Genomic DNA, 15,273 nt, shown 5'->3' on the forward strand with positions numbered 1-15,273 from the left:
CTTTGTAGCCTTGTTAATGTTTTCTCACCAGTATTGATGCATGAGGACTCTCATTATGTCAGTAGATCAATAGGACAGTGGTGGGGAGTGGGAATTTGAGTCTCTAGTAAAACTGGGTTATTATTTGGTTCAAACCAGAGCTTTCTCTTTTTATCAAACAGTTACTGAATTTTCAGTCTTGTTTTTTTCTTTTCTGAGGCCAACTGTTGGGTTCTAGACAGTTTTTCTAAATTACCATTTGGAGAAATATCCTTGTAGACCATGACACAGGTTTGATTGCTGTTGGTCCCTTTATTTTTTTTTTATTATTTTTTTATTATTTTTTTTTTCTGTTGGTCCCTTTAATGGCAGCATTCCTACAGAAATATCAGCAAGGTGATTTCCCTTAGTTTCCAGAGAGTCATGTTTAGAATTCCCCCAAATTCTTAATAGCTAAAGCAGAGGTAAAAGTATCACATTCAATAATTTCTGAACTTAGGGGCCATTTTAAATTTTATTTCTGCTGTAATTAAGGAAATCATGTTGGTTTCACAACATTTCAAAATCATGAGCTACTCTGAAAGCATATCTACTATCACTAAGTATCAGCAGCTTTGTCTTTGGTTAAAGTACAGGATCATGTAAGAGTATATAATTCAGCCTTTTGGGCTGAAGTAGCCATAGTAACCAGTACTCTTGCCTAGAAAATCCCATGGATGGAGGAGCCTGGTAGGCTGCAGTCCATGGGGTCGCTACAAGTCGGACGCAACTGAGCGACTTCACTTTCACTTTTCACTTTCACGCAATGGAGAAGGAAATGGCAACCCACTCCAGTGTTCTTGCCTGGAGAATCCCAGGGACGGCAGAGCGTGGTGGGCTGCTGTCTATGGGGTTGCACAGAGTCGGACATGACTGAAGCGACTTAGCAGCAGCAGCCATAATAAAGATGCTGCCTCAACAGCATCAAGAGGAATTGTAATTGCTTACCCAGCACAATATTTGCCATTGTCACCTTTTAAATAAGCATCAGTGAACCATGAGAAGTCAAAGTTACCTAGAGGAATTTACTGTAGGTCATCATAAGGAGTCAGGATGTGGTCTGTCAGCAATAAGCAGTTGTGAAGGACTTCATTAGTGACAGGAGCAGAGTCCTGAGTTCAGGCTTTTACAGTGTAAGAGAGTTATTTGAGGAACAGTGTACAAAGGACATTTTAGGAGGTGAGGCAGCTGATTGAGAAATGTTAAGTATGAGAATTCAGGAGAGCTACTGCATCAGGTACCAGGGGATTCCACAATGATTTTTTTGCTGACCTTAAGCAAAAGGGCAGTGGCTGCAATGGCTCTAAGGCAAGTGGAGAGTATCCCTCTTCCACAGGGTTTAAGGCTGAGAGCTTTAAGTGGTGGCTCTTTTCCTGTGAGAAATCTTGAGAAGGAGCACAAAGAAGCAAATCCTTCACATGTTGCAACAAAGCAGACAGAATCCCCAGGGACTTTTATGTCATCCAGACCAGCCTTTGGGATTTGTGAGAAAAAAAGAAGGACCCTCAGTAAAACCCTGAGGCTTTATTATCTAGGTGACTTGTATTTCTTCCCAAATGAAGGCAAAAAGGTATTGGCTCCCTTCATCAGCTGGAGTACTAAAGAATGCACTGCGTAAATCAGTTACAGTTAAAGAATTTATTCCTGATGGGAATGGGGGGATTAGAAACAGCAAGGTGTCCAGGGATAAATAACAGTGTTGCTTATTGCTAGTGGGTCCTGGACAAACCTCTACCAATAAAATGGGAGTTTTTATAGGGATAATGGGGTCTTGAACCTTATAATCTTGTATTATTGGCTTTATGCCTTGAAAGACGTTTTTACTTATAAGGTATTGATTAATTCTAGGAAGAGGTTTTGAGGAGTTGTTTGAATCTTGATGGGAGATATGCTATGAATTTTGTTAGTATCAGTTGAAGATTTTGCCCATAAGGAGGGTGGTAGTTGATTTAATAGGGACAAAATGCTCGGTGTTTCTGAAATCTGCTCTAGTACCATCAGAGATGGAGCAAACAAAAGATGTCAAAGCGTCATTTAATTAAAGGATCATTTAATTAACTGTTAAAAGGGTCAAAGGGTCATTTAAATTCAAATTTTAATTATTTTGAATTAAATAATTGAATTGAAATAATAATTGAATTATTATTTAATTAAATTAAATAATACTTTGTTATTTTTCTGCTGTCAGTGTCTAATAATTTTCTCTTTTGGAAGAAAGAAATTCTGGCATGATAACTCTCTTAAGAAGTCTTGGCCCCTAATAAATGAATAGTGGTGGAGGAACTGAGGGGAAAAAAAGTCTGAACTCTTGAAAGGGCCTAGACAAAAGGGAAAAGTTCAGGAACCTCCTGAGGGTGATCACAGATCCCCATTATTTGAACTGTGAGTTCTCTGAGACAGGGGCTGTTTTATAGTAGTGGGGTATAGAGAGTGGCTCCACTGTCGGAACTGGAAGAGATTGCTTCTCAATCTGGAGAAATGTCTCTCCAGACTGGCTGAGAGGATTGAGAAGAGTCCCTGTAGCTCCTTAGACCCCTATCGTTGAAAATTGGGAGGACACTGGAAAGGCTGATTAGAGGGCTGAAAGCACCTAAAGGGCTTCAGTTTGGAATAGTCTCTTTTCCAGTGTTGTAACTCGTGGCAATAGTAGCAGAAACTAGGAGGGCTTTGGTTCTGTCTAGGAGCCTTCATTTGCTAGAATTGAGAATTAAGAATTTAGGCAGTCTTCCTTTGAGATGACTCATCTAAAATGCAAGCGAATTAGCTCACCAGATTAACTGTATCTGGAGTGAACATAGTTTTCCATTCTATCCTGGTCCTTTTTACTAGAAGGGCAAGAGTCAGCCCATTAATAAACAGAAGTAGAGGTGACCTGAGTGGGATCAACATTCAGATGGAAGGCCAGAATTTTCTTCAGAAACAATTAGAAGTTGATTATAATAATCATAAGGAGGTTCATCAGATTTTTGTATGCAAGTCTGAATTTTGTTCCAATCAGCAGGCTTTGGAAAGGCCCCGGGGATGGCTCAATGAAGCTGTTTATCGGTTGCTTGAGGCTGGTCACATAATAAGTTGGCAGGATGGTTTCCCAGTTATAATTCTAGAGACCTTTCAGGATTTTCTCAGTTAGTGGTTTTCATCCAGTGCTGGCCCTGGCCCTCACCAGTTATCTTTGAACTAGTTGATAGGAATCAGAGAAACCAGGTTGGTAAATTTTAATGACTGTACTAAATTCCTTAGCAAATATGTAAGAATCTTCAATTACTTTGGGATCATTTTTGGCTTGGGATCAGTTTGGCTTGCAGTTCAGTTTTGGTCTGGGAATTATAAGAAATTAAGGGTTTAATGTATATTATCATATGTGAAATAGATCACCAGTCCAGGTTCGATGCATGAGGCAGGGCGCTCAGGGCTGGTGCATTGGGATGACTCAGAGGGATGGGATAGGGAGGGAGGTAGGAGGGGGGTTTAGGATGGGGAACACATGTACACCCAGGGCTGATTCATGTCAATGTATGGCAAAACCCACCACAATATTGTAGTTAGCTTCCAATTAAAATACATTAAAAAAAAATAAAGAGAAGACATACTTCTTCCCTCCCCCCACAAAAAAAAAGAAATTAAGGGTTTAGCCTTTAGAGCCTTAGGAGGCTTAAAGAGGAACATTCTGACAAATTCTAAAGAAAAGGGAGTTGGCAGAGTTTAAGAGACAAGGGGAAGGTTGGTGAGAGAATTAGTATGGGGGAATTAAAGGAACAGAGGAGGTGTCGTCAGCACAGAAGAGAAAGAGGAAGATGGCACCAGAGGTGGAGTCTGGCCACAGGAGCTACGGGAGGGTGACAAGATGGTGCCTGAGGTGACGCCTACAAGCAGCCAAGGAAGAAGAGCCTGAGGCTTCAGGAGCCAATTTATCTTTCTTTAATCATTTGTTTGCCTCAGTTCATCTTAAAATTTGATTTTGCAGAGAGACCATTTTAGACTCCTGATAATGTTGCGGAGCCTCAAAATACCAACCAAAATAAGCATTACACTCAGTTCTGGAAATTTTTGAGCTATTGTAGTCCGATTCAGCTCTAAGGAAATTAAGTTAGGAATCTCAAAAGTTCTCTGTAATGGCCATTGATATTTTTAATTGCCTTTGGTCAAGTTGGTCCATTTAGTTAGAAATGTGCCTGAGGAAGGACTTGGGCTTTTAAACATAAAATCATCTGGAGTCCTCCCAGGGGGCGGGCACACTCAAAATGTTTAGATCACTAGGATCTCATTTCTCTGAAGGTTTTCTCTGGAGTAAAAGAACAATTTCCAAACAGCTTACAGCACAGACAGCTCAATTCAAACAACTTGCAGGCTAATTTCAGCCAGTTTGAAGGAGACAGCTTGGTTTGGAGGAGGCAGGCCAGACTTTTTTAAGCCAGTTTCCAGAGGAGAGTCCCTTCCAAAGGAGTACGATGAAGAAAACTGGAACAGTTTCAGGGAAACAGCCCCTGTTCCCAAATGAATGGGCCAAAGGTATTTTCAGCCAGCTTTGGTTGAAACAGTCTGATCTCAAAATTAGAGTGACCTGCCAAATGAATACTTGTATACAAAACAAAGCCTTAACTGAAGAGATGAAGCCTTAACCGAAGAGATGAAACCTTAAGATAGATCCCAAATAAAGCCTGGAGAGCTTCAAATGCTAAGAGGGCATGTGCCCAGAATCAAGAGAAAGACTTACTTTCATACTCCAGGGTCAGCGAGAAAGCAGTGAGTGGGTTCACTGTGGGTATTGCACCTGTTTGCTCACCAGTCCTGGACCTTTGGAGGCCTGGACTGGTCCCCATTCCCTATGTGGGCCACTTCTAAATATTTGTTCTGAAATAAATATTCTGCCAGATATTTCTCCAGCAAAGATGGGTTTGCTTAGGATCAGAAGAGCATTGGAATTCAGGGTCTGCAACCACAGTAAACCATGCGCAAGTTCCCACAATGAAGGGAAGTAGCACCCTTTTATAGGGAGGAAAAAGAAGTGGGGAGGGCTTTAATAAACAGAAAGCCCATGGCTTTTCACTGGCTGAGTCCTTGCCACGAAAGGAGAGGAGTCTTTCTTCTTCATTTTGGTTCTGTTATGGTCACAGGGTGTCAGAACTCCCACTCTGGTCTCCCAACTCTGTTTAACTGAGATTTCTGTTTATTAATTTTTTATGCTTCTAAGAATTGAAGTCTGGTTAAGAGGACGGGAGAATTTTGGTTAATTTAAATTACACAGTACTGACCATCCTGGGCTGGAAGAAGCACAAGCTGGAATCAAGATTGCCAGGAGAAATATCAATAACCTCAGATATGCAGATGACACCACGCTTATGGCAGAAAGTGAAGAGGAACTAAAAAGCCTCTTGAAGAAAGTGAAAGAGGAGAGTGAAAAAGTTGACTTAAAGCTCAACATTCAGAAAACTAAGATCATGGCATCTGGTCCTATTACTTCATGGCAAATAGATGGGGAAACAGACTTTATTTTTTTGGCCTCCAAAATCACTGCAGATGGTGACTGCAGCCATGAAATTAAAAGATGCTTACTCCTTGGAAGGAAAGTGATGACCAACCTAGATAGCATATTGAAAAGCAGAGACATTACTTTGCCAACAAAGGTCCATCTAGTCAAGGCTATGGTTTTTCCTGTGGTCATGTATGGATGTGAGAGTTGGACTGTGAAGAATGTTGAGCGCCGAAGAATTGATACTTTTGATCTGTGGTGTTGGAGAAGACTCCTGAGAGTCCCTTGGACTGCAAGGAGATCCAACCAGTCCATTATAAAGGAGATCAGCCCTGGGTGTTCATTGGAAGGACTGATGTTAAAGCTGAAACTCCAGTACTTTGGCCACGTGATGTGAAGAGTTGACTCAATGGAAAAGACTCTGATGCTGGGAGAGATTGAGGGCAGGAGGAAAAGGGGACGACAGAGGATGAGATGGCTGGATGGCATCACCGACTCGATAGACGTGAGTTTGAGTAAACTCTGGGAGTTGGTGATGGACAGGGAGGCCTGGCGTGCTTCGATTCTTGGGGTTGCAAAGAGTCGGAGATGACTGAGTGACTGAACTGAAGTGAACTGACCATCCTCTTTATCAAACTTGCTGGACAAATACATATAGTAGTTTTATGTTTTGAATATATGGCTCTTTCTTTTTCATGAGAATTCATTGTCACTTGTGATTTTAGGATTTGGAGTGGATCAGTTACGAGATGACAATCTAGAAACTTACTGGCAATCAGATGGATCCCAGCCTCATTTAGTGAACATACAATTCAGGTAATACATTTAAAATTTTTTTCAATTTGTATAGGTTATAAGTGGACAAAGAAGTTGATTTTATTGACAGAAAATTTAAATATAGAAATTATAGTGAAGTACACTTAACTCTGCTCTTTATAAGCCTCAGAGATTACTTTTCTACTCAATTAGATTCTGTGTTTTAAGTTTACTCTGTCTTATCCTTTATTAATTCTTTTTTTTTCCATTTAATCAATACTTTTTGTTGAAGTGTAGTTGATTTACAACGTTGTGTTAATTTCTGCCGTACAGCAAAGTAATTCACTTATGTGTGTGTATATGTATATATGTACATGTTCTTTTTTTAGAATATTCTTTTCCATTATGATTTATCATAGGGTATTGAATGTATTAAGAGGTCTCTGTGCTATATATAGTACGACCTTGTTTTCTTTATGTATTCTTCATGGTATTTACACAGTTCCTTTTATGTAGATATTTGTCAGATATAGTTTTCAGTATGATTTATATCAGAAAAATATGCTTTGCTTACGCCTTAATGAATTGCTTTAAGTATACCAGAAGTGATGATGTTAAGTTCGTTAGCTATAAACCGTTCATGTAACTTCTCATATTTATACTTCCATTTGGAAGAAAACTTTATTTACCTTATTACCTCTAAGGACACTTTCAGTTTTGAAATGCTTAATTTTGGTGTAAATGAAAAACAGCCATATGTTTGTCAGTTGCTTTGGATTTATTGATAGATAGGAACCAGTCAACTTGCTTATCTTGCTCCATATACACCATCTCTTTTAACATTCTGTGTATAGTATTTTTAGTTTGTTTTCATTGTCCTAGAATACAGATCAACACATTTCTTATGAAAAAACCTGGTAGTAAATCTTTTAGGCCTTTTGTGCCGTCTGGTCTCTGTTGCAGCTACTCGTTAATGCCACTATAGCGTGAAAGCAGCTGAAGGCAGCACATAATCACTGAATTCAGCTGTTCAGAGTAGTCGTTGTAACGTGAAGTGAAGTCGCTCAGTTGTGTCCTACTCTTGGCGACCCCGTGGACTGTAGCCTACCAGGCTTCTCTGTCCATGGGATTTTTCATGCAAGAGTACTGGAGTGGGTTGCCATTTCCTTCTCCAGGGGATCTTCCAGACCCAGGGATTGAACCCAGGTCTTCTGCATTGCAGGCAGAGCTTTACCGTCTGAGCCAGCAGGTAAAGGTCCTTGTTTATTTTATACACAATAGTGTATGTATGTTAATCCCAAACTCCTAATTTATCTGTCTGCCCTCCCCTCCCGCACCGCCCTGCTATTTTCTCTGGCAGCCATACGTTTGTTTTCTGTCAATACGTGGATTTGTTTTGTAAATGAGTTCATTTATATCATTTTGTTAGATTCTACTTGTGAGTGACATTTGATACTTGTCTTTGTCTGTCTGACTTACTTCACTTAATATAATAATCTCTAGGTTCATCCATGTTGCTGTGGATGGCATTATTTCGTGTATATTCCATTGTGCATATATACCATGTCTTCTTTATCCATTTGTCTTTGGACATTTAAGTTTCTTCCATCTTTTGACTATTATAAATTGTGCTGCAGTGAACATTGGGGTGCCTCAGTCTTTTTGAATTATAGTTTTCTCCAGATACATGCCCATCATTGGGGTTCCTGGATCATATGGTAACTCAAGTTTTAGCTTTTTTGAGGAACCTTTATACTATTATTCTCTAGGGCTTCCCTGATAGCTCAGTTGGTAGAGCCTGTAATGCAGGGAACCCTGGTTCAGTTCCTGGGTTGGGAAGATACCCTGGAGAAGGGATAGGCTACCCACTCCAGTATGGTAAAGAATCTACCTGCAGTGCGGGAGACCTGGGTTCAATCCCTGGGTTGGGAAGATCCCTTCTGGAGTGGAGAATTCCATGGACTGTATAGTCCATAGGATTGCAAAGAGTCGGACACTACTGAGCAACTTTCACTTCCTTCCTCATATTGTTCTCCATAGTGGCTGCACCAACTTACATTCCCATCGGACATGTAGGAGGGTTCCTTTTTCTCCACACATTCTCCAGCATTTATTATTTGTAGACTTTTTAATGATAGCCATTCCAACTGGTATGAGGTGATACCTCATTGTAGATTTGATTTGTCTAATAATTAGCGATATTGAGAATCTTTTCATGTGCCTGTTGGGCATCTGTATGTCTTCTTTGGAGAAATATGTTTAAGTATTCTGCTCATTTTTTGATTTTTTTTTAAAATTAAGCCTTATGAACTGTTTGTGTATTTTGGAAATTAATCCCTTGTTGGTAGCATCATTTGCAAATATTTTCCCCATCTGTAGGTTGTCTTTTCATTTTGTATATAGTTTCCTTTGCTATTAAAAAGCTTTTATTAGGTTTCTTTTGTATATTTTTTTTTATTTAGGCGACAGATCCAAAAATATATTGTGGCAATATATGTCACAGAGTGTTCTGCTTATGTTTTCCTCTAGGAGTTTTACAGTATCTGGTCTTAAATTTAGGTCTTTGATTCATTTTGAATTTATTTTTGTGTGTTGTGTTAGAGAATGTTCTGATCTCATCCTTTTACATATAGGTGTCCAGTTTTCCCAACACCATGTATTGAAGAGACCATCTTTTCTCCATTGTATATTCTTCCCTCCTTTGCTACAGATTAATTGACCATAAGTGCATGGATTTAGAGCTTCCCAGGTAGTGCTAGTGATAAAAAACCCATCTGCCAATGCAGAAGATGCAAGAGATGCAGGTTCGATCCCTGGGTCAGAAAGATCCCTTGGAGGAGGGCATGGCATCCCGCTTCAGTATTCTTGCCTGGAGAATCCATGGACAGAGGAGCCTGGTGGGCTACAGTCCATAGGGTCGCAGAGTCGGACATGACTGAAGTGACTTAGCACACACACAGTCACACATTGATTCATTTCTGGGCTTTCTGTCCTGTTTCATTGATCTGTATGTCTGTTTCTGTGCTGGTACTATACTGCTTTGATGACTGTAGCTTTGTGGTAGTCTAAAGTCAAGGAGCGTGATTCCTCCAGCTCCATTCTTCTTTCTGAAGATTGTTTTGACTATTTGGCATCTTTGTGTTTCCATACAAGTTTTAAAAATATTTTGTTATAGTTCTTTGAAAAATGCTATTGGTAATTTGGTAGGGATAGGATTGAATCTGTAGATTGCCTTGGGTATTATGGTAATTTTAACAATAATGATTCTTCCAGTCCAGGAACGCAGTATATCTTTCCATCTATGTGTGTTGTCTTCAATTTTTTTCATCACCATCTTATGATGATCAGTTTTTGGAGTACAGGTCTTTTGCCTCCTTTAGTCAGTTTAGTTCAGTCGCTCAGTCGTGTCCAACTCTGCGATCCCATGAATTGCAGCATGCCAGGCCTCCCTGTCCATCACCAACTCCTGGAGTTAACCCAAACTCACATCCATCAAGTCAGTGATGCCATCCAGCCATCTCATCCTCTGTCGTCCCCTTCTCCTCCTGCCCCCAATCCCTCCCAGCATCAGTGTCTTTTCCAATGAGTCAACTCTTCACATCACGTGGCCAAAGTACTGGAGTTTCAGCTTCAACATCAGTCCTTCCAATGAATACCCAGGACTGATCTCCTTTAGGATGGACTGGTTGGATCTCCTTGCAGTCCAAGGGACTCTCAAGAGTCTTCTCCAACACCACAGTTCAAAAGCATCAATTCTTTAGCACTCAGCCTTCTTCACAGTCCAACTCTCACATCCATATATGACCACTGGAAAAACCATAGCCTTGACTAGATGGACCTTTGTTGGCAAAGTAATGTCTCTGCTTTTTAATATGCTATCTAGGTTGGTCATAACTTTCCTTCCAAGGAGTAAACGTCTTTTAATTTCATGGCTGCAATCACCATCCCAAAAATAAAATCTGACAGTGTTTCCACTGTTTCCCCATCTATTTCCCATGAAGTGATGGGACCAGATGCCATGATCTTAGTTTTCTGAATGTTGAGCTTTAAGCCAACTTTTTCACTCTCCTCTTTCACTTTCATCAAGAGGCTTTTTAGTTCCTCTTCACTTTCTGCCATAAGGGTGGTGTCATCTGCATATCTGAGGTTACTGATATTTCTCCCGGCAATCTTGATTCCAGCTTGTGCTTCCTCCAGCCCAGCATTTCTCATGATGTACTCTGCATATAAGTTAAATAAGCAGGGTTTACCTCCTTAGGTAGGTTTCTTTTTAGGTATTTTATTCTCATTTGATATGATGATAAATGAGATTATTTCCTTAATTTCTTTTCTGATATTTCATTGCAGTATATGGAAATGCAACAGATTTCCATCTATTAGTATCCAGCAACTTTACTGAACTCACTGATGAGCTGTAGTAGTTTTTTAGTAGTGTCTTTGGGATTTTCTAGGTACAGCATCATGTAATTTTGCAAACAGTAACAGTTTTACTTCTTTTCCAATTTGAATTCTTTTTATTTCTTTCTCTTCTCTTACTGCTGTGGCTAGGACTTCCAAAACTATGTTGAATAAAAGTGAAGAGAGTGGGCATCCTTGTCTTGTTCCTGATCTTAGGGGAAATGCTTTCAGCTTTTTGCCATTGACTATGATGTTAGCTGTGGGTTTGTTGTATATGCCCTTTATTCTGTTAAGGTATGTTCCCTCTATGCCCACTTTCTGGAGTTTTATCACAACTGGATGTTGAATTTTATCAAAAACTTTACCTACATCTCTTAAGATGATGACATTGTTTTATTCTTCAGTTTGTTAATGTATATTTCATTGATTAACTTGAGGATATTGAAATATCCTTGCATCTCTGTGATAAATCTCACTTGATTGTGGTGTATGATCCTTTTACTGTATTGTTGGTTTCGGATTGCTAATATTTTATTGAGAATTTTTGCACCTGTGTTCATCAGTGATATTGGCCTGTAATTTTCCTTTTTTGTGGTATCTTTGTCCAGTTTTGGTATCAGAGTGATGGTGTCCTCATAGAATGAGTTTAGAAGTATTTCTCCCTCTGTAATTTTTTGGAATAGTTTAAGAAAGATGTGTTAACTCTTCTCCAAATGAAGTTCATAGTTCCTGGCTTACCTCTGCAGCCCTCTGGTCCTAGACTTCTACTTGTTGGGAGTTTTTAAATTACTGATTCAGTTTCAGTACTGATAATTCATCTGCTCATATTTTCTGTTTCTTCTTGGTTCAGTCTTGGGAGGTTGTACTTTTCTAAGAATTTGTCTATTTCTTCCAGGTTTTCCCTTTTATTAGTTGCTCGTAGTGGTCTCTTTCAATTCTTTATATTTTGTGCTGTTGGTTGTAACTTTTCCTTTTTCATTTCTGATTTTATTGATTTGGTCCCTTCCCCTTTTTTTCTTGATGAGTTTGGCTAGGGATTTATCAATTTTGTTTATCTTTTCAAAGAAACAGCTTTTAGTTTCATTGTTCTTTTCTGTTGCTTTTTAGTCTATCTGCATACTGAGTTGCTTCAGTCATGTCCAACTCTGTGACCCCATGGACTGTAGCCCACCAGACTCCTCTGTCCATGGGATTTTCCAGGCAAGAATGCTGAAGTGGGTTGCCATGCCCTTCTCCAGGGATCTCCTCCGATCCAGGGATCAAACCTGCATCTCTTAATGTCTTCAGCATTGGCAGGCAGGTTCACTAGGATTCATATAGAATTGCTGTTATTTCTTGCTTAGATAGGCTTCCTTGGTGGCTCAGATGGTAAAGAATCTGCCTGCAACGCAGGAGACCTGGGTTTGATTCCTGGGATGGGAAGATCCCTGGAGGAGGGCATGGCAACCCACTCCAATATTCTTGCTTGGAGAATCCCTATGGACAGAGGTGCTTCGTGGGCTCAGTCCATGGAGTTGCAAAGAGTTGGCTATGACTGAACAACTAAGTACAGCACAGCACTTGCTTAGATATTTGATAAAATTAACCATTGAAGCTATCTGTTCCCAGTGTTTTTTTATGTGAAGTTGTTTTTTTTTTTAAACATACAATTTATTATTTCTTTAATTTATTTTCTATTCCTGAATCAGCTTTCTTTCTTGCCGTAGCACAGATTTTCTCTTCAATTACCAGTTTATCTCCCATTTCATTGATACATTTCTCCCTCCAGAAAAATATAGTTTTTTATGCCTCAATTGTCAGCAGGTCTTAAAATTACTTTTTAGTGTAATTTTAATTTTATATTTGGGTATAGTTGATTTACAATGTTGTGTTTGTTTCAAGTGTACAGCTAGGTGATTAAGTTATATGTATGTGTATATATATATATACACACATATTGTTTTTCAGATTCTTTTCCCATATGGGTTCTTACAGAATATTGAGTAAAATAGTAGGTTCTTGTTGATGATCTGTTTTATTGAATCAGTTTTGGTAAGTTGTTTTCAAAATTCATCTAATTTATTGGCCCAAAGTTGTTACCAATATTCCGTTATCGCAATAGTGTGATTTGTAAGAAAGATACATACTTGGTTATTCAGATGTCTCATATATACTTGGTCTTCATTCATACTTCCTGGCTCACAGCTCCCTAAACCCTTGGCATTTCCTGAATGATAAGAGCAATGGGATGATATTTGACTTCTTGCTCTCAGGTTCTTGAAAACACTTAAGGGAAGGGGACTTTTGGATTCCCCTCAAGGGTGGAGCTAGTTGTGGAGAGAATCAGCCATGTGACGAGAAGGTTGGAACTTGCAGTCCCACCCCGTGATTTCCAGGAAAGGGAGACAGTATTTTCCAGTATGTTCACATTATTCTGGAGAAGGAAATGGCAACCCACTCCAATATTCTTGCCTGGAGAATCCCATGCACAGAGGAGCCTGGCAGGCTACAGTCCATGGGATCGCAAAGAATCAGACATGACTGAACGACTGACACTTCACATTATTTCCCATTGCATATGCTGTTCTTTAGCTTTGCTACTTCCTAATCAAGAGATGGCATCTATGACTCCTTTCTTGAAACTAATCAGGCCTTTGTGGATTTCTTGTCTAACAGAATATGGAAGTTATAATACTGTTCTTTCTAAGACCTGGTCATAAAAGTCAGTTTCTTCCTTGTTCTCTGTTTAATGGATTCTTTCCCTTGGTACTCATTTACCATGCTGTGAGAAAACCTATATCAAATAGAGAAACCCATAAAAAAAATGAATCAAAACCCAAGTCCTCAGCTAAGCTCCCAGCTGACAAGCGGCACAGCTTGCCAGCTGTATGGGTGAGCCACCTAGAAGCTCATCCTTCAGCTCTCGAGTCAAGTCATCACACCCGATGCTGTGTGGAGCCTCCACTTCTGGGCCCTGTCCAAATTCCAGATTCATAAAGAAAGAAAAAAATTATTTTTTTAAGTCACTAAGTTTTGAGATGGTCTGTTGTATACCTATAGATACCTATTTATGTTTTCTCTTTTTAAGTTACTATTTTTTAATTCCATCATTTCTCTCTTTTCTTTAGCTGCCTTAATTGACTGATTTTTCCTCATTCAGTTCAGTTTAGTTGCTCAGTTGTGTCCGACTCTGTGACCCCATGAATTGCAGCACGCCAGGCCTCCCTGTCCATCACCAACTCCCGGAGTTTACTCAAACTCATGTCCATCGAGTCAGTGATGCCATCCAGCCATCTCATCCTCTGTCGTCCCCTTCTCCTCCTGCCCCCAATCCCTCCCGGCATGAGGGTCTTTTCCAATGAGTCAACTCTTCACATGAGGTGGCCAAAGTACTGGAGTTTCAGTTTCAACATCAGTCCTTCCAATGAACACCCAGGACTGATCTCCTTTAGAATGGACTGGTTGGATCTCCTTGCAGTCCAAGGGACTCTCAAGAGTCTTCTCCAACACCACAGTTCAAAAGCATCAATTCTTCGGCACTCAGCTTTCTTCACAGTCCAACTCTCACGTCCATACATGACCACTGGATAAACCATAGCCTTGACTAGACAGACCTTTGTTAGCAAAGTAATGTCTCTGCTTTTAAATATGCTATCTAGGTTGGTCATCACTTTCCTTCCAAGGAGTAAGCATCTTTTAATTTCATGGCTGCAATCACCATCTGCAGTGATTTTGGAGCCCCCAAAAATAAAGTTTGACACTGTTTCCACTGTTTCCCATCTATTTGCCATGAAGTGATGGGACCGGATGCCATGATCTTAGTTTTCTGAATGTTGAGCTTTAAGCCAACTTTTTCAGTCTCCTCTTTCACTTTCAACAAGAGGTTTTTTAGTTCCTGTTCACTTTCTACCATAGAGTGGTTTTTCTGATTCTTCATAGTAATTTTTTATTAGATGCTGGATATAGTAAATTTTACCAAGGTGAGTGTTGGATTTTTTTTTTTTTAAGAGAATTAGACTTTGGTCTGGCAGTCAGCTAAGCTACTCAGGAATAAAGCTGATGGGGTTTCCCTGGTGGCTCACTGGTAAAGAATCCACCTGCCAATGCAGGAGACATGGGTTTGATCCCGGGTCCAAAAAGGTACCACCTGCTGTGCAGCACACTCTAGAGCCCGGGCCCCACACTGCTCAGCCGCCATAGCTCCTGAAGCCTGTGCGCTCTGGAGCCTGTACTCTGCAAGAGAAGGCGCTGCACTGAGAAGCCTGTGCACTCTGGAGCCTGTACTCTGCAAGAGAAGGTGCTGCACTGAGAAGCCTGTGCACTGCGATTAGAGAAAACCCCAAGCAGCAATAAAGACCCAGCAAAGCAAAAAAACCAAACCTAGTTTCTTTATTAAAAAACAAAGAATCAACTTGATTTGTTTTAAGCTTGACTTTAAGCCTCTTTATCGGGAACCTAGAGTACATTTTGTAATGGGATAGACAGTAAATATTTTAGGCCTGGCAAACTATATTAGGGTTCAATAATATTGAACTCTAAAATTAAACAGACTTACCCATCCAGTCATCAAAGTGCTAGATGGGTGGAGCCAGCCCCTATTAAATGTGTGATGTGAGGGTTCTAAGCGCATGTTTGCTTCCTGTCAAACTTTC

General features: G+C 40.0%; 1 protein-coding gene across 8 annotated transcripts in view; it reads left to right on the forward strand.

Moving 5' to 3' along the window:
* Window positions 1–15,273, forward strand: part of ANAPC10 (anaphase promoting complex subunit 10) — a 168,799-nt gene that overhangs the window by 16,984 nt on the left and 136,542 nt on the right. For all 8 annotated transcript variants that reach the window (XM_070769053.1, XM_070769055.1, XM_070769049.1 and 5 more), the window contains one exon: window positions 6,214–6,304. In XM_070769053.1, the coding sequence (XP_070625154.1) occupies window positions 6,214–6,304 (91 nt within the window). Of the gene's footprint in view, window positions 1–6,213; window positions 6,305–15,273 lie in introns of those variants that run through there.

This window comes from Bos indicus, chromosome 17 (assembly GCF_029378745.1).
Source record: "Bos indicus isolate NIAB-ARS_2022 breed Sahiwal x Tharparkar chromosome 17, NIAB-ARS_B.indTharparkar_mat_pri_1.0, whole genome shotgun sequence".
Taxonomy (NCBI): domain Eukaryota; kingdom Metazoa; phylum Chordata; class Mammalia; order Artiodactyla; family Bovidae; genus Bos; species Bos indicus.